At 39.1% G+C, this 24,696-nt stretch overlaps 2 protein-coding genes and 1 long non-coding RNA gene across 9 annotated transcripts; 1 reads left to right on the top strand and 2 right to left on the bottom strand.

Moving 5' to 3' along the window:
- Positions 1-1,191: 1,191 nt before the first annotated feature.
- On the bottom strand, positions 1,192-11,919 carry ppp1r36 (protein phosphatase 1 regulatory subunit 36). Of its 3 annotated transcripts, XM_085261322.1 has the most exons (11): positions 11,807-11,919; positions 11,556-11,620; positions 11,377-11,457; positions 11,112-11,248; positions 9,495-9,564; positions 9,297-9,395; positions 9,025-9,150; positions 6,410-6,452; positions 5,579-5,796; positions 3,429-3,629; positions 1,193-1,783 (listed from the first exon to the last, which is right to left on the bottom strand). In XM_085261322.1, exons 1-11 carry the CDS (start codon positions 11,834-11,836, stop codon positions 1,684-1,686), a joined length of 1,170 nt encoding a protein of 389 aa, XP_085117448.1. In that variant the 5' UTR covers positions 11,837-11,919; the 3' UTR covers positions 1,193-1,683. The 3 variants fall into 3 exon arrangements, with proteins under 3 accessions (XP_085117447.1, XP_085117448.1, XP_085117449.1); XM_085261321.1 differs by having other exon boundaries at positions 1,192-1,783; positions 11,556-11,904; XM_085261323.1 differs by lacking the exon at positions 11,556-11,620 and having other exon boundaries at positions 11,807-11,894.
- Positions 9,058-21,767, top strand: LOC146548926 (putative thiopurine S-methyltransferase). Of its 4 annotated transcripts, none has more exons than XM_085261326.1 (9): positions 9,058-9,199; positions 19,670-19,810; positions 20,081-20,173; positions 20,266-20,398; positions 20,674-20,726; positions 20,812-20,886; positions 21,046-21,131; positions 21,264-21,308; positions 21,475-21,767. In XM_085261326.1, exons 2-9 carry the CDS (start codon positions 19,713-19,715, stop codon positions 21,588-21,590), a joined length of 699 nt encoding a protein of 232 aa, XP_085117452.1. In that variant the 5' UTR covers positions 9,058-9,199; positions 19,670-19,712; the 3' UTR covers positions 21,591-21,767. The 4 variants fall into 4 exon arrangements, with proteins under 4 accessions (XP_085117452.1, XP_085117450.1, XP_085117451.1 ...); XM_085261324.1 differs by lacking the exon at positions 9,058-9,199 and adding an exon at positions 14,734-14,754; XM_085261325.1 differs by lacking the exon at positions 9,058-9,199 and adding an exon at positions 18,775-18,851.
- LOC146548925 (uncharacterized) lies at positions 14,456-24,506 on the bottom strand. 2 transcript variants are annotated; one of them, XR_014890324.1, is made up of 5 exons: positions 24,401-24,506; positions 23,419-23,490; positions 22,329-22,383; positions 15,023-15,068; positions 14,456-14,849 (listed from the first exon to the last, which is right to left on the bottom strand). It is a non-coding gene; the product is annotated as an uncharacterized LOC146548925 (long non-coding RNA). The 2 variants fall into 2 exon arrangements; XR_014890323.1 differs by lacking the exon at positions 23,419-23,490 and having other exon boundaries at positions 24,401-24,504.
- Positions 24,507-24,696: the final 190 nt, after the last annotated feature.

Here is a 24,696-nt window from a genome sequence, read left to right as displayed (position 1 = left end):
TGTACTTTTGCAGTAACATAAGCACCATTTCCTCCAAATTGCTCACTAACATAAATAATTCACCAGAATATTTTGTGGAAGGAAGTGTCATTTAAAACCAAACTATTTCCAGCTGTTTGCATGGAATTAAAATTAATTTCACTACCCTGTGCTGAGTTGAGAGTGTACAGTCAGTAGATTAATTATTCTTTTTTTCCTTGCGTTTTGGAAAATTGGCTTTAGGTTTCAGGGGCACAATTAAATTCTAGGAATGGTCATGTGATGGTTTACATGAACTAAATTAGGCTTTATTATGCTTTTCTAAAGAGAAAAGCATCATGAAGCATACTGGGATTTAATTCTTTATATCAGAAATGTTAATGAAAAACCTTTACTTGTTTTATCTCCAAACAGTTTGACTGTCATTAAACAGCAAATTTTACACACAAAGTAAGTAAAAATATTCCTCAGATTACATTTTGATGAACAGCCTTTTTAGTTTAACTTAAGTTGTTGTCAGTACTCCCGAGCCAGTTTAACACCTCTGATTATTAATCCAGGCCAGTGAGCAAGAAGCATTAACAGACAAGACAGGTTTCACCCTGTCAAGTATCTGTCAGTTTGCCTGTTATTAGCCACACCGATCTAGAGGAGGAGGAAGGCAAAAGGAACAAGGGAGGAGACAGAGAGGGAAAGTGATATTAATCATCAGGGGGGAAAGACGGTAGCCAAAGAAGAACAAGAGTAGCATGTGACCTTTACAGTTTTCCCTGTGCCTGTCTTCAGATCATTCATCCTCTGTGACCTGAATAAAAACAAGCAAGAAAACTGAATTGTGTCAAAGGCACTTGGGCAGAAATCAAATACACTTCAAAATTTTTGAAATTAAAACTATATCCTGCGACCCATCCCCCGTCCTAATGCTTCCCAGGCTCTCTTTCCTATCCTCACAGGGCTTAAGTCTACTCCTGGTGTCCCAGATTACACAGCCAATTAGGGCAAAGGCAAAGCCCCTTCTGCTTCCAAGCCTGGCTAGGGTGGTGTGTGAGTGTGTGTGTGTGGCACTAGTTCACATGATTGTGAGTCTTGTTTCCAACAGCACAAGGACCCATAAATGACAAAGTCAACTGAAGGAAAGCCTTCAAAGACCTAAAATAAATTAAAAAATCTTGGTGTGGAGCATGCATAATTTTACATATCGCCCAGTTTGAATTATGAACACGCTGAGGTCGACTTGCTTTATTTTTCTATGTGAACTGAATATATTTCATATTCTATAGAAAGGAGACCTTCAAAAGTGTTATGGATTTCATTATATTTTATTCAACAGCACCACCAGCTGGAAGCACTAAACAGATTTATATTCACAGGGCTTAAGTCTCCCAACAAATATCATGTATGATAACAGTCCAGGAATATGATTTTTGAAAATGAGCCACACATGAAAGACTGAAATCTCAGCTTCTACCTCATTCTTTGCCTTTTCTTTACCTGTGTGATGTGCAAATAGATGTTAGGCCACTGAGAGTACACACATTCACATGCAAGTCATTCAATATGCAACGTTTACAGTGTGCAGTTTTTAATCTTTATGTGGATGGCGCTTCCATGTCTGAAAAGGCCGCCACTTGTGTCCTACGAAGGACAACTCGGTACCTTGAGCACAGATTCCAGAATGATCTGCACTGTTATTACCATCACTGTCTACTTCCTTGTCCTTATCCTCATGAAATGTTTCTGTTGTCCATAGGGTATCAGCGTACTGTGGCTGAATCGATCCAAGGGCTTCCCAAGAATCCCAAACCTGATTAAATGAAAGAAAGATTTAAAAAAAAATAAAAACAATAGTGATATCTTGGAGGAAATATTATCTATAACTTATAACAAAAAAGGAACATCATTTGTATAATTAAAATCTATGAATTATTCCACATTTTAGATCAAATACAAAACGTAATTAGATGGCCCTAAAGATTACAGGTTTCCTTTTTACATTTTTAAAAAATATTTTCATCCTGCATTTCAGTCAGTCAGTTACAGTCGAAAAAAGAAAGTCTTCACAGGACTGTAAGCAGCCCTATGAAAAACTAAGAACATCCTCACTGCTTACATTAGAATTACGAGGGTCAGAAGCAGCCAGGTGGTGCTAATCTAATAGACTTGATTAACTGATCAAGTGCGACCCTCTGTAAAAGCAGACGTTTTGTTAGTTTAAGACAATCCTTAGGAGGAAGGCATCAGCAATAATCTTAGATAAACCACTTTTTTTCTAAGCTCATTGTCCAAACAATCTGGAGTCCATCATTATACAGTGAGAAAGATTACTCACTACATCCCAGCAACTTTATGCCAAGGTCAGACTGTAATGCTCAGAGAAACAAGAGCTACATCTCAGACTCTACATACCTCTGTTGGCATGTTAAATGTTAAAGATCATAACTGTGCAATTGTTTGCTTGTTTGGAAAGGTTGCTAGGAAAAAAACAACAATTTTCTCTAAAAGGAACAGCAGCAAAGCTTAGGTTGTCCTGCTCAAACCATTGGAGTTCTGGAACAATATCCTTTGGACAGACAAGACCAAAGTGGAGATGTGTGGCCATAGTCAGTTGCACCACATTTGATGAAAGCATATCAGCACAAGCACTTCACACCAACTGTCAAGCACAGTGGTGGAGGGTTGTTGATCTGGACTTGTTTTGCACCCATCCTGGAGGGTGGCCAGGACCTGGACACCATCCAGTCATTGAGTCAACCGTGAACCCCTCTGTATGCCAAAGTATTCTGGAGTCAAATGTGAGGCCGACAGCTGTCTGACTGAAACTGGGTCATGCAACAGGACAATAATCTCAAGCAATAATCTACAACAAGACAGCTGAAAAAGACAATAATGAAGGCGTTGCAATGGCCTATTAAAAGTCAAGACCTGAACCTGCTGTGCCAGGGCCATTAGAGAGCAGTGCATAAACAAGAAAGAAGAAGAATGGGCCAGAATTCCTCAACAGTGATGTGAAAGAATGGTAAAATTTAAATTATAAGTTATTGCTTTTTGTTACTGTTAAAAGTTACTGAGTCATGGAGTGTACTTAATTTTTAACTAAGTACACTTAATTTAACCAGATCAGACTCAAAATGCAGAACACAGTCATCATCTCCCTACTATTTATACAACCAAAGGCAGTTTTTTTTTTGCAGTAGGTAAGCTCCTGCTAATAGGTAAGGAGGAGAAGTAGGTATCAGATAAGCTGGATCAAAACAGAGGTTAAACTTAAGAAACACTGACAGAAGCACTCGTCTCTTTGTCTTCTGGGTGACTTTTAACAAGCTTGCCATAAGCCTCATTCATGTTCTGTCACACAGCCTTGACCATTGTTTGTGATACGCCTGTAGTCAAACCAACCCATCTTGCCCCTCATCATAGTAAAACACAAAGGACATGAAGTTCTACATCACCTGACAGAGGCCAGCTGCTGGTCGAGCTGCTCCATGAGGGCTTTGGTGTCACAGTACTCGGCCTTCAGAGGGATCTGATTCCTGGCTCGGCTGCCCAGGAACAGATGGGGTGACTGTTCTTTGGGCGAGGGCAGCAGAGACACCATCAGAGGGGATCGCTGATTTACTATGCTGCTGAGGAGTGGGTGCCTTTGGGATGTGCTGATAAAAAGCCAAATCACAGAACAGGTGAGCATTTTAAATAAATGAATAAATAAACATTCTATATTTAAACCCCCAAGGGAAATATGCAAGTGTAAAAAGGGTATATTTAAGGAGAAGGATTGTGTGTGTCATACAGCAGTGTGGACACATTTCTCTCAAATACATTTTACACAGCTTACAGCAGAAAGGCAAACTCTGGAGCTGTTTACATATTTTACAACACTAAAGCCATAATGAATATTTGTCTATATGAAAGCTCATCCAAGCAACATAATTTACACAACAGCTGTGTAAATTATGGAAAAAGACACATTTCGTACTAATTTGTCATACCTATGATCTTTATGGTGGAAACTTAAATACATATCCTGACGTGGTTAATCAGAAAAGCTGTTATGGTAGTAAGACTTTCCAGATCCAGATGCTGATACTAAAGAAAAAAAAAATACAACAAATACATAGCCTAACACAGCGGTCTCCAACCCCCGGGCCTCGGACCGGTACCGGTCCGTGAGTTGTTTGGTACCGGGCCGCGAGAGTTGAGGCTCAGGTGTGAAATGTATGGTTTTCAGGGTTTTTAATCGGTTTTCAGCGTTATTTTGTTATCGTTTTTATCGTTTACTCGGTTTTCCTGGGTCTTTTCACGTGTGTTATGAATAAATTTTCTTTTTTTTGGTACCGGTACTAGTTTTATTTTGTTGTATTTATCCGCAACACCTTAAAGGCCGGTCCGTGAAAATATTGTCGGGCATAAACCGGTCCGTGGCGCAAAAAAGGTTGGAGACCGCTGGCCTAACAGATGTTTTAGAGCATTTTCTGTGGGTGATGAAGGCATTTCAAATTGTGTACATCCACCCTCAGGAGGAGAGCAAGCTTCAAGCCTGGCTTTTGATTGTTTGCTTTCAACCTGACAGCAGGAAAGAGCTCCAGCCCTCTGACAGCTTACAAAACTACCCATTTCATGTCCAACAGAACTGAGCTACACAAAGCAGGCTGTCAGATGGTCCCCTCCTATTGGACAAAGCCGTGAATCTGTCTACATCAATCATTTTTCAGTTAGACGTCATACATGGCATCCATCAAACTCAAATTTATTGTCCGAGCTATTAGCTTGTTTGCAGTGTAATGTGGTGATCCAGGTTAAGACTGGTTACACATACTAATGGTTAAACTAAAAATCAATAAGTGTTTAGGCGCTAATTTCCAAATAGCAAATCTGGAAACTGATTTCATGGGATGCACTATATTGCCAAAAGTATTCTCTCATCTGCTTCACACACATGAACTTGAGTGACGTCTCATTCTTAACTCATAGGGTTTAATATGAGGTCGACCCTTTGCAGCTATAACAGCTTCAAATCTCTGGGAATGCTTTCCACAAGGTTTAGGAGTGTGTCTGGGAATTTTTGACATCCTTCCATTTCTAATTCATCCCTGTTCACTCAGGTGGTCTGAGTGAATACACCAATTTCTTTTCTGCAATGTAGATGAACAGAAATGGTAACCTGGATGTTTGGTCTGTTTCTAAGCATCTACTGGAATAAACTTTAAAAGAGTGAATTTAGGAACAAGCTAAAGCAGAATAACGATCTCCTTTTACCTACAATTTCTTTCCACCTTACCCTCTAGTCATGATTGCTTTTCACCATTTGTAAATATTTAAAGAATTGCTTGTAAAAATGCCGGCATCAATGGGAAAACCTCAGCAATGCTGTAATTATACACCAAGGCCATTGCATGTGCTGCTTTATAACCTTTTCTGACTGGCATGTGGGTGAAAACAATAAATATGGAATGGTAACGTCACAGTAGTAGGACTGTGATCAGGAGCATAACTTTACCACACTTTTGTCTACTCAAAGGCATTTTAAATACCTGTTAAATAAAAATATGCAGAGGAGTCTGTAGTAACACCTCAAAACAACCTTTACTTCACATTTATATACCTTTGTTTTAGTGGACTATTATGTCTCATCTTGGAGTGAGCTGCTCCTGTCTCCACTGAACCATTACTGGTAGTTCCCGAGTCGCCGTCAGTCATATTCTTCACTGCCATGTTGAACGAGTCAGAGTACAAAAGACGTCCAACCTCCTCTTGGATGTCCTTCAGGTCCCTCCTGCCAAACGTCACCCAGGCCACGTAGCAGAAGAAGCTGTACAAGCACTAGAAAAAGGGAGACCGAATCAGTTCTTTATCAAGCGGACATTCGTACATTTTGTCCATGTATTCACAGAACAAACATTTAGTATCCCTACTCGCAGAGCAAAGCCCCAGGTGGCACCTTAGTCATCTGTGTTTTTGAAAAGGTCACAATAGCTATTTCTGTTCAAAAGGTCACACACTGAGCAGTCAATAGGCTGCTGCTGTTAGCGTGGCATTGCTCTCCTTGTCAAGCCACCTGGCTAAATACCAGTGAGGACCTGTCAAAGCAAAGCACCTGTGTTGAATCAACATCCCCTACCAGTAACTAATTCATTAAGGACACCAGCTAAAACACCACTCAGTGTGGTTCTGCTCTGCTCCCCGCTGCCTGCAATCACAGATGGTGAACTGGCCTCGACCCTGACCAGCTGAAGGACCCATTTTTGTCTACAGGTGTGACAATACAGTTTTGAATCTTTCAAGAACATCCAGCCAAATTCATCAGATTTCAACAAGTTAGACAACTGACATAGGGAACAGTTCCTAACACTCATTAAAAATATATCAATCTGGGTGATCCGTAAGCTTTGAATGTGAGAAACCTGTGCAGCACATTGTCATGATTGCACCTTACCGCATGAAGAAGCCACTCTCTTCTATTTGACGATATCTGCCTCCTAGAAATAAACACAGGATATTTGTATTAACAACACACTGGTATTGACTGACTATGAATGACATAATGATTTCAGCATAGAGCCTAACTTTTTGGTTTAGGATTTGTGAGCTGTCTGGCCACATTTAAAAAACTATTATTTGCTGTACTTAAACAGCAGGTACCATTTTGCTGATTAAACCCTTTTAAAGACATGACCACAAAGAACAGTATTCAACACCATGCCAATCTGTGATAAAATGTAAGCATAAAAACTGGAAAAGAAATCCAAAGAAACCTTTAAAATCTTCAGAAAGAATACATAAAAAAAATCTAGCATCAAGGTGTTAGCGTTCTTTAAAATATACCTATTACCTGAATCCAATTAAAGGAAGAAAGCATGTGGATATGGGCTCTCTGAGCAAAGTAAAACCAGAGTTCATATTTTTCAACTCCTTCCTCCCAAACCCAATTCCAAAAAGCGAGACGGTGTGTAAAATGTAAATAAAAATTGACGAGATTCATTACATTCTGATTTTATTTATGTTTTATAAAGTGTCTCACTTTTTCTGTATTGTATCACATGTCAGGATTACAGTATATCGAAAATATGTGATTATAATGGGAGTCAATGGGACCCAAAATGGTACAAGGGCAAAGGGAGGGGGTAAATATGTGAATCTCCTTTACTATACACCACACCATAGAGTGTCATGATACGTTGTGTGGCAGGCAGGGGAAGGACCCAAGATGCAGATTCACAGACACGGGGATAAACTCAAAAAACGCAGCTTTATTGCTGGAGAGGCAGAACGTAGGAAATACAAAACTAAACTGGGAAAACTAAATACAAAGCTCGCCAAGAAACACAGGGAGGAACACACACAACATGAGGGAGAACGCGACGCCGAACGGAGGGAGACTCAGACAGAAATACACAGAGGGTAAACGAGGAAAGTGGGCACACACGGGGAACACAGGTGATACTGATAATCATAACGAGACAGGGCGGGGTGAACTGAACATGACATGTACAGGCACAGAGGTTCAGACAGGAGGAGAGAGAGCACGGGGAAAACACAGACATAACGGGCTGGGGAAACATGAAACAACCACAAAGGGAGACGAGGGCTCATAAATACATAGAGGGCACACAGGGGGAAGAGAGAGCACGGGGAGAACTTAAACATAATGGGCAGGGGAAACATGGAATAAAACATAAGGAGAGACGAGGGCTCACAGATACACAGAGGGGCACACAGGGGGTAAAAGCCATGAAGGGAAAACACTTAGGGAACAACACAACAGGGCAACTCAGAAAACATGGCCTAAGCAAGGAACAAAATACAAAAATACAAGGAACTAAGAATACTGGGCCCACATGGCCCAGGACCATGACATAGAGGGGATCATTGAATTTTAAAAATAATCCTAAAATTCACATCCTGGGCAAGTATCATGCAACTGGTCTTTAAAATGACTGATATATTTAAAATCGAAAATCCAAAAGTACCATAAATGGTCCCGTTTTTCCCTAGGGTAGCACGAGGGTTAAAGACTCTTTACTCCTGTGTCTTCCAAGCACAATATATGTACAATGGAAAATTCAAATGGCTAAATGACTTCCTCAACATGTCCTGAAGTTCTCCTGAGGCTTGGTAACGAACTAATCATGTGATTGACCTGTGTTGACCCAGGGTAACATCTAAAACCTGCAGGACAACAGCCCTCGAGCCCTGGAGTTGACCACCCCTGGTCTAATATGTAGCTCTTGGGTTTCTGACAGTTCCTCTGAGAATTGCACAGTCTGCGCTTGAGGTGAATTTTCTGAAACATCCAAAAATGGAAAGATTGGCAGCTGTCTTGGATGTTATCTCCTTGTGAATAATCTTTCTCATTGTAGAATGATGTACATTAAATGGTTTGGAAATGGCTTAACTCTTTTCCTCTAAGATCATGACTGATGTCTTTCATCACTGGCATTGTGTTACTACAGATTAGCAAACTGCCAAAATGTGGGCTTTTAACAAGGTGGTCACACTTGCTGATGATCAAGTAATCAAGCGATTAGCAGCACTTGACTGCTACTTACCCTCTTAATTCCTTTGGAAGCACTAATGTTGTACTTCATTTTTTACACATTGCTTCTGCATTTTGGGTTTAGTTTATGTAAAATAAATAATGACACATGTTGTTATAAACCTGAGATTGAATTTACATAATAACATATATAATCTGACATCTAAGCCCTTAGAATTAAAAGAGGCTACAATTTCTTTTTCATTACTGAGGCTTCAGGAATCTTGATCAGCCACACTGCTGATAACAAACAACAAGAAAAATGGAAAGCAAAAAATAAAAACATTTTTAAATGCTGCACTTAGTGATGTAAATATAATCTCAGCTAAATAATATTCAGTGGCTTCCTTAGACCTCTTTAAGAAAGTCTCACTATTGCTACTCAGTAAGTATTTTTGTTCAAGTATCATAAGTAATACATCTGTATACATAACAAGTATACAACATCGGAGTGAAAATATTACAGAGAAAAGGGGACATTCTCTGCCTACCAGCTGTTCAGTGAGTTTGCTCACTTGTGATATGGGCGATGCTGTTCTCTTTTCAGATCCATCATCAGGCGGAAGTAGCAGACAGCCAACTTCTTTTGAGCCATCTCCTTTTTAGCCCAAGCCTCCACCATCATCTGGTGCTCTGACAGGCTATCACCATTAATGGCATTAAGGAGCCGAAGAGGAAAAAAAGAGAGCGGTAAGAGACACGAAATGGAATTAAACACAGATGCATGTAAGTAAAATACAACAGGATTCAAACAAAGGTAGAATTTACCAGCTTGTACTCTACTTACACTGCTGTATGCACAGATTTATTCTTCAGGGTCTTATGTATGAAAAAGCAAGACAGGTAAAGAAGAAGTGTAATGAGGACTTCATCGAGCTCGTCACTCCTGCATCAAGACAAGGGCACAGAAGTATGAGATCTTTTTTATATGATACCTAGAAAAAAAAGTTATGAATGGATAAGGTCATATTATGTAATTCATTACTTCAATAACTCCAGAAAGCGGAGAGGAACGGGAAGCAAATAATTCTCCTGTAGCAAACCGACAGCCACCTCTACAACACAGAAAGTGTAATCACAAACAGCCATCTAATGTCAGTAGATGTAAAAATATCAACATCTAACTAAATGAGTCATTGTTTGACATTTTATGTGAAGTCTGGTCTGAGTTTAAAAGCAATTGGTAGAAAAATGTGCACATACAGTTAGGCCAATAAATATTTGGACAGAGACAATTTTTTTTGGTTAACAATTCTGGTTAAATGAAACAACTCAGATTCAGTTGAAGTGCAGACTTTTAGATTACATAGAATTGTGAGAAACTAGAGAAACTAAAGCATTTTAACACAATCTCTTCATTTCAGGGTCTCAAAAGTAATTTGACAAATGAAATAACTCAAAATAAAATGTTCATTTCTAATACTTGGTTGAAAATCCGAACTCATGGACATCACCAGATGCTGGGTTTCCTCATTTTTGGGCCTTTACTGCAGCAGCTTTCAGTTGCTGTTTGTTTGTGGGCCTTTCAGTTCAAAGATTAGTCTTCAACAAGTGAAATGCATGCTCAGTCGGGTTAAGATCAGGTGACTGAACTGGCCATTCAAGAATATTCCACTTCTTTGCTTTAATAAACTCCTGGGTTGCTTTGGTTGTATGTTTTGGGCCATTGTCCATCTGTATTATGAAATGCCACCCTATCAATTTCTCAATTTATTTGGATTTGAGCAGACAATGTCTCTAAACACCTCAAAATTCATTCAGCTGCTTCTGTCCTGTGTCACATCATCAACAAACACTAGTGTCCCGGTGCCACGGGTAGCCACGCACGCCCAAGCCATCACACTGCCTTCGCCATGTTTTACAGATAATGTGATAGACTTTAGACCATGAGCTGTTTCGCGCCTGCTCCATACTTTTTTCTTGCCATCATTCTGGTAGAGGTTGATCTTGGTTTCATCTGTCTAAAGAATGTTTTTCCAGAACTTTGCTGGTGGTTTTAAATGGTTTTTAGCAAAGTGCAATCTAGCCTTTCTATTCTTGAGGCTTATGAGTGGTTTGCACTTTGCAGTGAACCCTCTGTATCTACTTTCATGCAGTCTTCTCTTTATGGTAAACTTGGATATTGATACGCCTACCTCCTACAGAGTGTTGTTCACTTGGTTGGCTGTTGTGAAGGGGTTTCTCATCACCATGGAAATAATTCTGTGATCATCCACTACTGTTGTCTTCTGTGGATGTCCAGCTCTTTTTGCGTTGCACCAGTTCACCAGTGCTTTTGTTCTTTCTCAGGATATACCAAACTGTAAATTTTGCCACTCCTAATATTGTAGCAATTTCTCTGATGGATTTTTTTCCTGCAGCTTAAGGGTTGTGTCAAGCATTAGCACACAGCAACTAAAATATCTCAGAAAAAGGGTAGCTCTGATTCCTTAGCTTCACAAACGGTTTATTATTTGTTTTTCTTAAATACATAACACAAAAATATTTGTAAAAGTTTTTTTTTTAATGTAAGTTTTGAACCCTTAATTGTCCTCCAATTGTATAATGACCCTCAAATCACACAATATAAGTGTTGTTAGTTCAGCATCATAGTGGGACTTGCGTTTAACATCCTCAATGGTGACCCGGTCCGCTTGTCTCTTCAGCACTGAGGACCTGTACGCATTGAAATGAGCAGGGCTCAGTCTGCTCCTAATCCTTTGGCGCCCTCTGTGGTTCATTGTAAATATGTCAGCCAACCTGAGGACACAGCAGAGATGAACATGTGCAGGTTAGTTCCCTAAACATCACGAATTACTTAAAAATAAATAAACAAATGAAGAGTCTTTTTATTTTCAAGTTTAAGGTACTGTTTGACCCACACATACCACTCTGCTCGCTCCTGAAGCTCTTTAATGTTGTTATTGGTTAGACTCGCCGTCAAAACATTCTCTTCTCTTGGGTAAGAACTAGAAACGGAAGAGAAAAGCTTACCATTGTGATATTTAACAGTTTCTCCTGCTCGCAGGTGATGTATACTAGTGGCTTATTGCCTTGCTTTCCTCACCTGATAAACTCCAGCTTTTTAGATTTATCATTCCAAACCCAGCGGCCTAAAGGGGAAATGTTCACCTGAAAAGTACACACGGCGAGTTTCGAGTCTGGCATTTCAAGGTTAACGACGAAAAGGGAGCAGCCCAGACACCGCGCGATAATATTTACCGGCAGAAAAATAACATTTGATATCCCCCCCACACTTTTTTGTTACAAAAATGTCCAAAAGTTTAAGAATTCTCCCATTTATTTGTCGTAACTTACATTTTTGGAATCCTTTAAATATTTTGTCATTTTTATAACACAAATTTCCCAGAAAGCTTTCACTCCGTTATGCTCCTTCCTGTTTGTTGTTTGCTAATGTTAGCCACGGTATCCAGGCAACAGCCAATGGCGAAAAAGCTGGTCAGAGGCAGTCAGAGCCTTCAGATGCGGATTTCAATTAGCTGACCGGAGTGCTGTAAAAGCACAAAAACAAACAAACTTGGATTAATACGCGTGCAGAAGCATTTTAATCGTACAACATAACCCCATAAGGCCATCAGTAGATTATATCCTTGTGCTAATGGTGTTCATAGTGTTTTACACATCACTTTTTCTCCCCGATGATGCTGTTAGGATTTATGTTACTACAACGTTATTTGGCCCGTAAAATAAACCCCGTTACCCCCATTAAATCCCCGATAGTCACAGTTTATTGCAATTAAAAAAGGAGTCAAAACATATTTAAAATGAACATACAAGTTGCTGTTGTGTTTAGATATACTGCAGGGGTCTAAAGAGTCAGTACATTTTTTGACATCTTTCAAAAGTCAAGCATTAATGTGTGTACTATAGTATATAGTGCAAAAAGTAAAAAAAAAAAAAAGAGAGAGAGAGAGAAGGATATGCGGAGTGTTTTGTAATCATTCTGGAATATCCATTTTCTATTTTAATTCTTTTTTCTGGCTAAGCGCTTGTGTGTTTACCCAGTATCTGCTTTCCTGAGCACTCGAATCTCATAAGCTTGAATCACTCTTTGGAGTGTCCAAGAAGTCCAACCCCAGTCTTGCTTTTTGTTGGGTCATCCACTGATGTATGTATCACAGCTACTTGAATGTAAGATTAAAATCTCTCCTAATGTTTTGTTTCTGGTTGCTTTACAGAATTTAGCATTAAGTAAATTTTGCTTATGCATATTCTGATTGCACGTGTTTTGCTATTTCACCTCATATAGTATAGTATCAGGTTAAATAAGGGTTTACTGAGAAAAACCATTGTACTGAGAGGGGGTAAAAACCCAAAAAACAATTTTTGTATATGAATAAAAAAGGTCATTTCAGGTCTGAGAAAGTGTTTAATGCCTTTCAGCAAAGCACGAACAGCAGCGGTTATTACTTGTGGTTTTTTCTTTATGATATGACATGACTGGCGAGCATTTTCTCATATCTTTAGCTGATAATTCCTATCACTTTGTTAGGAAAGTTCATGCAAAGTTGTCTACTTCTCGTGTATGCTATCAAAATTCATCGGTAGTCCGTCTGATAAATGAGGCTCCAGGTGGGGCAAAGCATACCGACATGGCTACAGTCATTCCTATGACCCCTCTTTGCATACAAAAGGCAGTTTGAACTAAGACCAATGATATAATGAGAACTTTAGCGAGAAACTTTAACATTCATATCTGGAGACAGGGCTGAGAACACATGATGTTACAAAACCAGACCTAGCTGCAGCTATCTAAGGGTGAGTGATCACACACAAAAGAATCAGTAGTTAGTCAGAGCTGATTAGGTTAGATTACTGCAGATGCAGTAATCTGCATCTTCTACTGTGCAAATCCACTGCAAGAAAAGATAGTCAAAGCTTCTAGCTCACATGCCTTTGATAACTGGTCCAACTTCTTGAAACAAAGAATTTCTCTTTTGTCACGTGAGAAACCAAACTGTGATGTCTGAAACTTGCCAAATGACTTGCATAAAATGAGAAGCTTTTTAAGGTAAATAATCAGATTTTTCTTTTTTAGTGATGTAAATAAACTTGGAAATATATTGATATCATGGCTAGAAGCAATTTATTCACCCAAAACATATGGAAAAGTTTCACAATGTAAGTTACCCTTTATTAGTCCCACATTCACATCCTTCTTTATGTTGTGGTGTACCAATGATTCATAAAACAAACCAGTGAGGCAAATAACACCAAAACAGTGACGCTGTGTAGCCAAAAACCAGCTGCGGTTTGAGGGTAAATATTTTCTTATCAGATGGGGACATTATTTCCAAGAACACCTTTGCTTACAAATCTGGAAGTATTAATCATACAGTGCATAACAAAAAGCAAATGTCTTTCTTCTTTTTTTATGGTTCCATAGAAGAAGGCCCCTCCTCTGTGGAACTAACTCCCAGTTTGGATTTGGGACACTCACCCTCTGTACTTTTAACGAGTTAAAAACGTCCCTTTTTTTTTTCCCAGCTTGTAGAAGAGCTGGATCAGGTGAGCTTGAACCCTCCGTTCGTTTCACTGCAATAGACTTAAGCTGCTGGGGACCACTCACAATGCACTGAGAGTTTCTTCTTCACTCACCTTTTCTTTTCAAATCAGTTATATTAAAAAGGATGAATCACAGTTGCACCAGGTTATTAGATTAATGCACATGGACAGAGCCAGGAAAGAGTCCAGTATCATTTATATTGTTGACTCCTGAAAACTGGCCATTGGCTCACAATTCAATTCGAAAGCGTCAGATGCTGTAGATGTGGACTGGTCGGAATTAGCACTACTTATAAATCCAACAGGACTCTTGGGATTTAAGCTTTTGACTTGTGGCAATACACCAGATCTGTATAACTGTATTCTAAAACCACTTGATTGGTTGTCATAACATTACAGGCCCCTACATTCTATATATGGTTTTATTTTTAGTATGTCCTAAAAGAATGCAATTAATAAAAAAATACAACAAAAACAGCTATCAAACTCGTAAAAAAAAAACCCTCACACATTTTGTAAATGTTTTATAAGTAATTTATTAACATTTAAAGTGTATAACAACTGAGGCGTTATAAACATTTTGTTCTATTTTAAAAGTATTGTTTTTAAAAGCTTTCAGGAACTGAAAAAAACTCATTTAGCACTTTACTTTTCTCCCTAGGATTTCCTTCACCAGGATCAGCTTTCTTAAGGTCTTTAAACTGGGATCCTAGTCTTTAGCTGCTCTTCGGAGTGATGAGGTACGCATTTTGAGTACATTTATCCAGCCACCACTGTCGCTGTAGGTCTGTCATGGCATCCATTGACTGCAGCAACTCTATGTCACAGCTGCTTCCTGAAATTAAAAAAAAAAAAAAAAAAAAAAAAATCAGGAAATTTCTGGAAAAAAGACCCATAAATTTAACAAATTCTGCACATATCTATTTTGTATTTTGGTTAATTTCTAGGCAGTGGTTGTATGATTGTGTGCAAAACTGCTCAGCCATAATTATTTTTCATAGTACTCACCAAACAGACTGTGTAACTGCTCATCAGGTACAAAAAAAAGGAGGACCTAAGAGATGAACAGATTCAAAAATAACTTTAAACCTCCCTAATGGAACTTTCACACCAAATGCAAAGCAAAGCATAAGGTTTCACCTCACATTACTTGTTTAAACACAAATATTTGCAGCCAATGGGAAGACTGCAGATCGTTGGAATCAAGCTACAGTAACACATTTCCATAACCTGCCAGCAGGTCCTTCAATATTCACTCACTTTTCTCCAAGACACAATAAATTATTTCAAAACAAAAAAAAGTACACCCTTAAACAAATTCAGAGCATTCAGACTTCTTTGGTAGAAGTCTATCAGCATGGCGTATTGTGACTCTGCAATATTTGCCCGCTCTTCCTTGCAAATGTGTTCCAATTTTGTCAGATTGTGAGGTCTGGGCTCTGCCTGGGGAATTGCAAAAGTTTAATTTCCTTCCAGTGAAGCAATTCTTTTGTTGATTTGGATGCATGCTTGAAGTTAATGTTGTGAAATTCTTCTTCATCTTCAACCTTCTAGCAGGCACCTTTGGGGCCAAAAGTGACCGGGATTTGGAACTGTTCATTACTCACTTTACCTTGACTAAAGCCTCACTTCCAGCTAAAGAAAAGAAACCCCTAAGCATTATACTGAAAACCACCATGATTCACCATGGGTATGGTGTTTGTTTGGGGTTTTTTTTTTTGGTGATGTAAAGTGTTATTTTTGTGCCAAATCTGCCTTTTGGAATCATGTCCACAAAGTTTAACCTCGATTTCATCAGACCATAACACATTTTCCTACATGCTTTTGGGAAACTACGGAGCCCCTCTGATGACATGGTCCAAAAAATAAATAAATTGTGGCCACAAAATACTACTTCGCGGGCATGAAATGGGAATAACGTGCGAACGAAATGCTAATTTGTGGGCACGAAACACTTGACCAATAACCGTGATCCTTCCCAGGCCCTTGCAGTTGGTTGACAATAAAATCTATCCCGGCGTCCATGTCGTACTTACGTTACGCACACGTTATACCTATTTCGTATATAGACTCACCCCCTTGCTCACTCCCTCCCTCCTGTGCTGAATCATAGAGCGAATGAATCACTCAGGACTCACTAACCCCCTCCCTCCTGTGCTGAATCAGCAGCTGTGTCCCAAAACGTCGGCTGCATCCTCCGGAGGCCGCATTTGAAGGCCGATTACGTCACAGCCAGGCGACGAAGGCTGTCCCAATTCGTCGACTCCTTCAAATGCGGCCGACAAATGTGTCCTTCATTTCCCCAAATTTGAAGGATGGGTCGGGTGTGTCCTTCGTGGCCCACCATACCCCAGAATTCATACCCCAGCCAAATTTCAGGTGCCAACAATGGCGGCCGCTGCTAAGTTTTCAAATTAGTCTTATTAATCTTTCTGGGTCGCAAAATAAACTTTTAACACATTTTCAGGCGAGAAAGTAGCTGTGTCTTGGTTTATCAAGACATCGTATATTTCCAAAAGTGTGCCGACGTTTTCGGAGACGTCTGTTACCCACCCGCTCGATAGCTAGCCGGGGGGTTCAATGGTCACTCCAGCCGGCGAGAGCAACGGACTCCCGGCTTCATCGTTTTCAGACCCCTGCTCTTTCGCTACTCAGGTTAAACATGATATATAAGTCACTCAGATACCATAAAAATGTAATTGTTTGCCTTTTTTCTGTGTTTTATTTGTTCCGGAGTAAATCGGTTTGGCTGAGATCAAAGTTATTAGATTATTAGATTAAATAAAACTTTATTAATCCATCGGGTGGGTTCCTCCGGGATTTTTACACAGCTGAGTAAACGTTAAACAGAAAACTGATTAAACAGAAGTGTGAGATGGTCGAGAATTTACGCCAGTGTCCTGTTATATTTTAGATAGATATGTTTTAAACAAGGAAAAGCTTGAAAAGGGACCTTGAAAGTGCTTAAAAGTGCTTGAATTTGACCATGAAAAAGGCGTATGAACCCTGATTTATGTTTTTTTTTACACATACGAGGTGGGCAGCCTGTAGGATACAAGCAGATAGAAAGTTCTTCTTTTCATTACAAGCGCTGGTGTAGCTTGCCTCCACCCACCACTATATAAATGCATTCCGTTACTAGTCGGATAATCTTAAAGGTTTTTATTTTATTGCGCCTGTAATATGAGAAAGTAAAATAAAGCCGCTATTGGAAAAAGAAATAGCTCTTTACTGAGAAAATAGTTATCAAGATCACATTGTCATAATATTTAAGACAGAATTCAAACTATGAGTTTGTCTGTGAAAAACTAACTGCCGCGATCATTCTGTCTCTCTATACAGCATGCGCTCCGATCTCCGCCGACTCATCAGAAATCTGCTGCATCACCCCCCTGAACTCTCCATGCCCCTGAACCCTCCCTCTCTGACCCCCCCAGGAACCACCCCTCCTTACGATTAGTCACACATATGAAATCGATTAGACACTTCCCCCCTCCCATCACCCGATGCAATTCGTTGCGCTTATGGATCATATTACACACATCAGGATTCGATTAGTCACTTCCGGAGTACTTCCGGTAGGGTCAAAAGGTCAAGGCTAGGGTCATCAATCAAATTTTGACACAAGCAGGGTACCTATTTTTTTGAAGTGTGTGTATTTTTAATTTTTTTAATGAAGTAGAAACTACGGAAAAAAGACCTATGCCAGAGCGCCTCAGTGTAAAACCGGGATTTCTCAAACACTTGCGCCGCTGTGCGTCCGGAAAACACCTTTCCCTTCCGTCCTTCCTTATGACAGGCGAACGTGGCTCATGGGGTTGGGAAGCGCATCTGTAACCGGAAGATCGATCTGGTCGTTGTGTCCTTGGGCAAGACACTTTACCCTACCGCCTACTGGTGTTGGCCAGAGGGGCCGATGGCGCGATATGGCAGCCTCGCTTCTGTCAGTCTACCCCAGGGCAGCTGTGGCTACAACTGTAGCTGCCTCCACAAGTGTGTGAATGCGAGAGTGAATAGAGCGCTTTGGGTGCCTTGAAAAGCGCTATATAAATCCAATCCATTATTATTATTATGAATTCTTATTGTCTTGCTGACAACATCGTATCACTGGAGCCGTACCAACCCAAGCGTGGAGAGAGGCAGGCTGGGCAAGCGAGACTAATCACTGTGCAACAGTCCAGAGACTTTCTGAGGATTAGTGACAGCTGCCACAGTTTGAATCGTGATTGCAGCAAGCGTTTACAGAAAAGAGAAAGAAACAGAGGGGTCCATGATGGAAATAGTGCATTATTTATATCGCAAAGGAATACATGGGCAATTTGAAAAGCAAATTCTGGTATGCATATAACTCATAACTGAAGATAGAGTTTATATAGCATTTTAACACAAGGTTATTTAATTAAAAACGAGAATAATAAAATCTCAAAATACAAGGAGGTAAAATGTATATTCTCATATGAAAAAAAGAGTAATGTTTACTGTAGTCTGAAAATAAAATCTAATATTTTACGAGACGAGCCTTTATGAAAAAACCCTGCGTACCCAGAGACATCTGCATAAAAGGTACCATCAAATTAGCCAAGAGTTCTAATCACACACACACAACATTCACATTATCTTCTTTTGTTGTATTCCTTTGCTTAATCTTGAGCAATGATTTAAGAACTCGAGATACTGTTACTCAGAATGCTGAGTAACATTTTTCTGACGTACCATGAATGCATCATCAGGCTCCTCCAAAACTAGAAATAAAACCCGCTTCTCGCACTTTATAAACACTGAGAGACAGCTGACCGAGAGCTCAACGGAACGCCTCGCCTTGCAGACAGAACTCGGGGTAAGAATTCAGGAGAGCCTCGCTGCGTTTATTGATCGGAGAGCTTGCCCGGTCAGCTGTGTTGCTGAACAAATATTAGCAGCCTTCATTCAGGAGAGACACGCTTTGAGTTTACCGGAAAACGTGCGGTTCTAATGTCTTTTCACGAGTACTGTGGTTGTTTTTATGCTGCGCTATTGCAAGGCAAGCGAGGATCTGACATTGTTATTGTTATTGTTATAAACTATTATAATAAAAAATATTTTTATTTTTATTTTAGTTGTTTTTAGGTGATTCGATGCTGTTTTATCTTGTTTTTGCTTTAACATAGGGCTGTTTTAATTTTATGTCTTATGTGTTTTATTTATTTAATTTGCTGTTTTTTGTTATTCTATTGTTTTAACTTATTTTCTGTACAGCACTTTGTTCCTGTGCTGGGTATTTTAAAGTGCTTTATAAATAAAATTGGATTGGATTGGATAAACTATTACACAATTATTCATTTCCACTTAAGAATGACGCTTTAACGACGCTGTTATTCAAACCATTTGTTTGGTTATAGCCATCGTGCCATAGTTTAGTTTATAACGGGACAACAAGCTCGTGCAGATCCACGATTAATGCAGATGATTTTCTACCAGAAGATTCAAATGACCCATCGGTTGGGTTTTGTAACCCTGCAGGTGACAGCTCATGGACCACACGTGCTTACATTTTGCCGTTGCTGTAGGTGTCTTTATGTGCAAGACCATAATCCTGTGCGGATTATGCATTCTCTTCCTGTCTCCAGCGACATGAAGTGGGGTTTTTTCACAAACAATTCTTTTTCTCATGTCTAGCTGCTCTCCTTTAACCGCTGATCGTCAGGCAAACATAACCAGCATGCTGGAACAGCAGGCAGATCGGGTCATGGCCCTCGGTGAATGGGAGGAACGTTGGCAACAGAACAAAATCGGCTTCCATCAGCCTGAAGTGCACAAGTAATGACCCCACTTTTTTATGTAGTTCAGTGGAGTGAGGGTGCAAAAGTAGCCCAAATGCATGTAAGACTTGTGAAGATTACATCAACTATAAAGGTGCATCACCACCTAAAGCTGTGTCCTGTTAAAAGCTTTAGAAAGTGAGCTTAGATTATCTATTTTTAAGACAAGTACCATCAATACGGTTGATCCAGACATCACCAGACATCACCTCAACATGAGATTGCAGCAGGAATGTGTATTTTGCTGTTAATACTGTTTTTTTAACAGGATGCTGAAGAAAAACATTGATAAAGTTCTCAATGGACGAACAGGAGTTCGCTTCTTCTTCCCTCTGTGTGGGAAAGCAGTAGATATGAAGTGGTATGAAAACATCTTACTAAATTAAATTAAGTTGATCAGTATTAGTGTCAGTTGTCATCTTTGCTAACCTTTTGTTTTTTCGTGATTCTCAGGCTAGCAGACATGGGCCATTCAGTGGTTGGAGTGGAGATTTCTGAAAAGGCTATTCGTCAGTTTTTTGAGGAGAACAACATGACGTACACCGAGGAGCCTGTGCCTGCTATACCTGGAGCAAAGGTTTACAAGGTTGGTGAACTTCATGTGTGCAAACACGACCACTAAATGATCTAAGCTGAGGTAGTCAGTGTTATTGCTTCTCAGCAATTAAGTGTCTTTACGCTGAATAGAGTTTTTTATGGTGATGCCTGAGTTTATTATGTGCATGTGAGCAGCTCTTTCTTCTGAAAACCGTTTTGATCTCAGTGAGATTTTGGGCAGAATGGCTGCAAGCTACAAGAAAGTTATATTGCTTACTTTAAAACAGACACAAGTTGTTCATCCGTGCTGTCTTTTGTTTTTAGAACTCAGAGAAAAACATCTCCCTGTATCAGTGTAACCTGTACAACTTCTCCAAGTGAGTAAACTACATATTGTTTTATGCTTTTTAAAATAAAATAATTAAAATTACTGTTAAATTGAGTTCCTTTCTAACTTCACAGTTCCATCGAGGGTCAGTTTGGAGCAATTTGGGACAGGGCCTCTCTCGTGGCCGTCAACCCAGGAGACAGAGAAAAGTAAGATGAGATGAAGACCCTCATTTTAAACCCTTAGAATGACATTTATTTCAAACTAAATAAACTCCAAAACATTATGTTTTACACAGTTTGATACTGTATTATATAATGTATCCATACACGGATGTCCCATGCCAATGCTATTCTTTTATTTTGTAGGTATGCAGCTCTCATTATTTCTTTGATGGCGAATGACTGCAGATACCTCCTGGACACTTTACTGTACAATCATGATTTATATCAAGGTATTCTATATCATTTCTATATTGTGTGTGTGTGAGAGAGAGAGAGAGAGAGAGAGAGAGAGAGAGAGAGAGAGAGAGAGAGAGAGAGAATAAACATAAAATACCATATTTTAAAATCTGTTGATCTCTTAGGGCCTCCCTTTTTCGTGCCTGATGAGCAGGTGCATAGTCTGTTTGGTGAGTACTATGAAAAATAATTATGGCTGAGCATTTTATATATTAACCAAAATACAAGTGATAACTGACAGATTTGTGTATAACTACAAAATATGGGGTCTTTTTTCCAGATAATTAGAAACGTTTTTAATTGTGTATTATTTTGTTTTACTTTCTTTAAATTCAGGGAGCAGCTGTGGTATAGAGTTGCTGCAGTCAGAGGATGCTCTCGTGGACAAACGAAATTGGGGACTAGATAAATTTCTTGAAAATGTGCACCTCATCACGCCAAAGAGCAACTAAAGGCTCAGAGTTTAGAGAAAGAAGAAGAAAATCCCGGGAAGGAAAAATAAAGTGGAAAGTGAAAGTGCCTGAAATTCAAGAGAATTTATAATTCTCCTTTTTATTTGTTGTTGTTATGGATCAAATAACATGATAATAAAAAAACACGATCATAAGACAAGATGTCTGGTGTTTTTAATGAGTTTTGTAGCTGTATAATTTTATTTATGACTTTTGCACTCAAAACAAAACATAGAATTCAGAAAATATTAATTCTATGATAAACAATCCACTGAATTTAGAATATGTCGAAAGGCTAAACTGTGGGAGTCACCCCTGCGTAAACCTTTTATTCAGTCGTGGCCCACAGAGAGTGCAAGGAACACTGACAAACAGTCAAAACTGGCTTCTGTCGGTCTCAACTGCACAAGTGAAGACTTAATTTTATCTATCGTCCTATTAGAAAACAAAATAATTTAAATATGTGTCTAATGTGTGTGACATGGCAAGAATACTTCAACTAGAAATTTACTTTAACCTCTCCACCAATCACCCAAAGAAGTGTCCCCCAAAAAAATTTATTTCCCACCTAAATTCCGCTAATCACTGCACCCCTCTCACGGTGGTACATCCCATCTGTCGTCATTTATTTAAAAGTCAATGATTTATACTTAAATCATGGCTTATGGTTGACCAGGGAATGACTCTTTGGCAGATGACATTAGTACTGCACCCCAGAGATCTCCTGTATTCACTTACTTTCTGTCATGTGTAGGCTGTGTGCAGGCAGGATAGCAGGACCCAAAGTCCAGACCTATGGAGGCAAATGTGAACTCAAACTTAGATTTATTGCAAACATAACCAAAAAACTAAACTCAAAACTACAAAAACCAAACAGGCTGACAGGCAAAACACACAGCATGGGATTATGGAGATCACGACACAGACAAAGGAAAACACGGGGCTTAAATACACAGAGGGATAGTGATGGTAAATTTGATTCTTTTTACTGAATCGAGTTTTAATGAGTCACTCACCAAAGTGAATCGGATTTTTTGAGTCATTTGATTCACTGAGTCAGTTGACCAGTGAGTGCAAAAAATGTACATTTTCACTCAAACTTAATTTGTTTCTCTTTTCATGTATATCCTACTGCTAAGATGAATGATTCTAAAATAAAACAACTATTTTATAGAGCAAAAAAGAGCAAAAATATTTCTAAAATTAAGCAATTTCCTATCAAAATTGCTTAAAGTATGAAATATTCATATACAAATACACATAAATGTGTGTACTGTCTCAGTGTGAGCTTGAAGACATTTATAATGTTAAAGTAGTTTCATGTGTAGGTGCTGAAACACATTTTGAATGAAATCCGGGGAACTTTGGTTGCACAGAAACAAGTGGCTATTCTTTGTGACCATATGCATCAGTCCCTCATATTACCATTGAGGGACCAAGGCACCAAGCTAATACTTTAAAAAGCTGCAGCAATACACACAAATATAAACAGTACTTGGTGACAACTTTGCTTTTAGCCTTTAACCCTCTGGGGTCCAGGGTATAATTGGCCGTTTTTGACTACTTTTGATTTGGCCTCTATATTTCACCTTTAAAAACAGTTTATCTTGCCAATGTGTTATTTTCTTATTTTGACAAACTGTATCAGCACAATTTATCTAAATTCAGACAAAATTTTAAATACAGTAGAAAGTGATATTTTTGACTGTAAAAACCACAAGCATGTTTAACGAATCATTTTCATAACTTGAAATGCAAAAAGAAATTGTACATTTTTTAAAAAAAATATGCACAAGTTTTGCAAACAAAGTTATATGGTACTATTTACCTAAAAATGCAGCCAAGGCGCAGACGTTTTTTAAATATCCATTTAAAACCATTTACAGGAAAATCAGGTGTTCTGCATCAAAGAAGAAGACACACAAATTATTTATGCGACTCCAAAAAATAGTTTGTGTCCACTATAACACAAATGAGAACAGCACAGGGATAAACCTGCAGGTGTGTCACTCAGCGTTTACACTGCAATCTGCCTTTGGTGGCTTTTTTTGCAGCAACTGTGACATTCAGAGCTGACACACAAAACAAAACAACGACTACACTACACACTAACTACACAAGACAACACACTAACTTGAGACTCCAAACACGTCACAAATCTCTCGCGTATCAAAACTCTCTCTCTCTTTCGCTCACTCGCTCTCTCTCACTCCTAAAACGTCCCCCTCTTCCCAAAAAAACAAATGCCACATGTTGCCATATCATTTTTTGATTGGTCGACATGGTACATTTTTCCACCAATAGAGAAGGAGTGTTTTTTCTTTCTCTTTTTTCACTCACAAGCAAAGCGTGTTTGCTAGCGCTCTCCTTAGAAAACACAGTTTTTACCGTTTCTTCCCGGAGTAAACGCCACTGTTGTATTCAGAAAAAAAACCCCATCGGTTTTACGTGGCCTATCAACACAATTTAAAAACTGGTATATAGTTTGAAGTCCGCATGTTCGACCCAAGTTAAAATGGAGACTGGGTCCGTCGACCCCAGAGGGTTAATCAGAAAGCCTTAAGTTGGCTAGTTACGTATCGGGCTAATGTTTAAAGCTTTCACTTGAGCAAAGTAACTCATATTACTGCTAAGTAATGTTAGCTAAGTTCACAGCATATTCCATAATAGCGCTGCCATACTGCATCACACTCAGTGCATTTCAATCATTGCTCCAGCGAGGTTGACAGCTAGCAAAATAATCATAATTTTTTTTTAAAAAGTAGCATGTGTAACGTACACCTACTGGAAAATTATTTACTAGAACTCACCTATCATGCGACTGTCTTTTTCCATCAAACACTCATTAAAACAGCAACCTACAGGTATGTTAGCGCACTCATCCCCGACTGTCCGAAGGAGGGGCGGGGTCACACGTTGAAACAGAGGCGCAAGGCAGCCCAGGCCGGGAAATTTTGCTTTTACATTTTGCGACTCATTTTCTTTTTATATCTGATAAGAAAACTATTCAATCAGATACTTATTTGTGGTGAATGAAATACAGCTACACTTTCAAGCACTTATAAGCACAACATCTGAAATTCAAGCACTTTTCAAACCTTGAAAA

This window comes from Mchenga conophoros, linkage group LG22 (genome assembly GCF_057382185.1).
Source record: "Mchenga conophoros isolate Kocher_MC1m ecotype Shallow Benthic linkage group LG22, M_conophoros_male_GT1.1, whole genome shotgun sequence".
Lineage (NCBI taxonomy): Eukaryota > Metazoa > Chordata > Actinopteri > Cichliformes > Cichlidae > Mchenga > Mchenga conophoros.
This window is presented reverse-complemented; position numbering and strand designations above follow the sequence as displayed.

Bases quoted from the DNA above. Each gene is read 5' to 3' on its own strand.
- LOC146548926 (XM_085261324.1), top strand. The intron at 20,174-20,265 runs GTATGAAAACAT...CGTGATTCTCAG, and splicing joins AAAGCAGTAGATATGAAGTG to GCTAGCAGACATGGGCCATT. The intron at 21,132-21,263 runs GTATTCTATATC...TTGATCTCTTAG, and splicing joins CAATCATGATTTATATCAAG to GGCCTCCCTTTTTCGTGCCT.
- ppp1r36 (XM_085261321.1), bottom strand. From the start codon at position 11,656: ATGCCAGACTCGAAACTCGCCGTGTGTACTTTTCAGGTGAACATTTCC. The intron at 11,458-11,555 runs GTGAGGAAAGCA...TTCCGTTTCTAG, and splicing joins AAAAAGCTGGAGTTTATCAG to TTCTTACCCAAGAGAAGAGA. The intron at 9,565-11,111 runs GCAAGTCCCACT...TCTGTGTTGTAG, and splicing joins CACCATTGAGGATGTTAAAC to AGGTGGCTGTCGGTTTGCTA.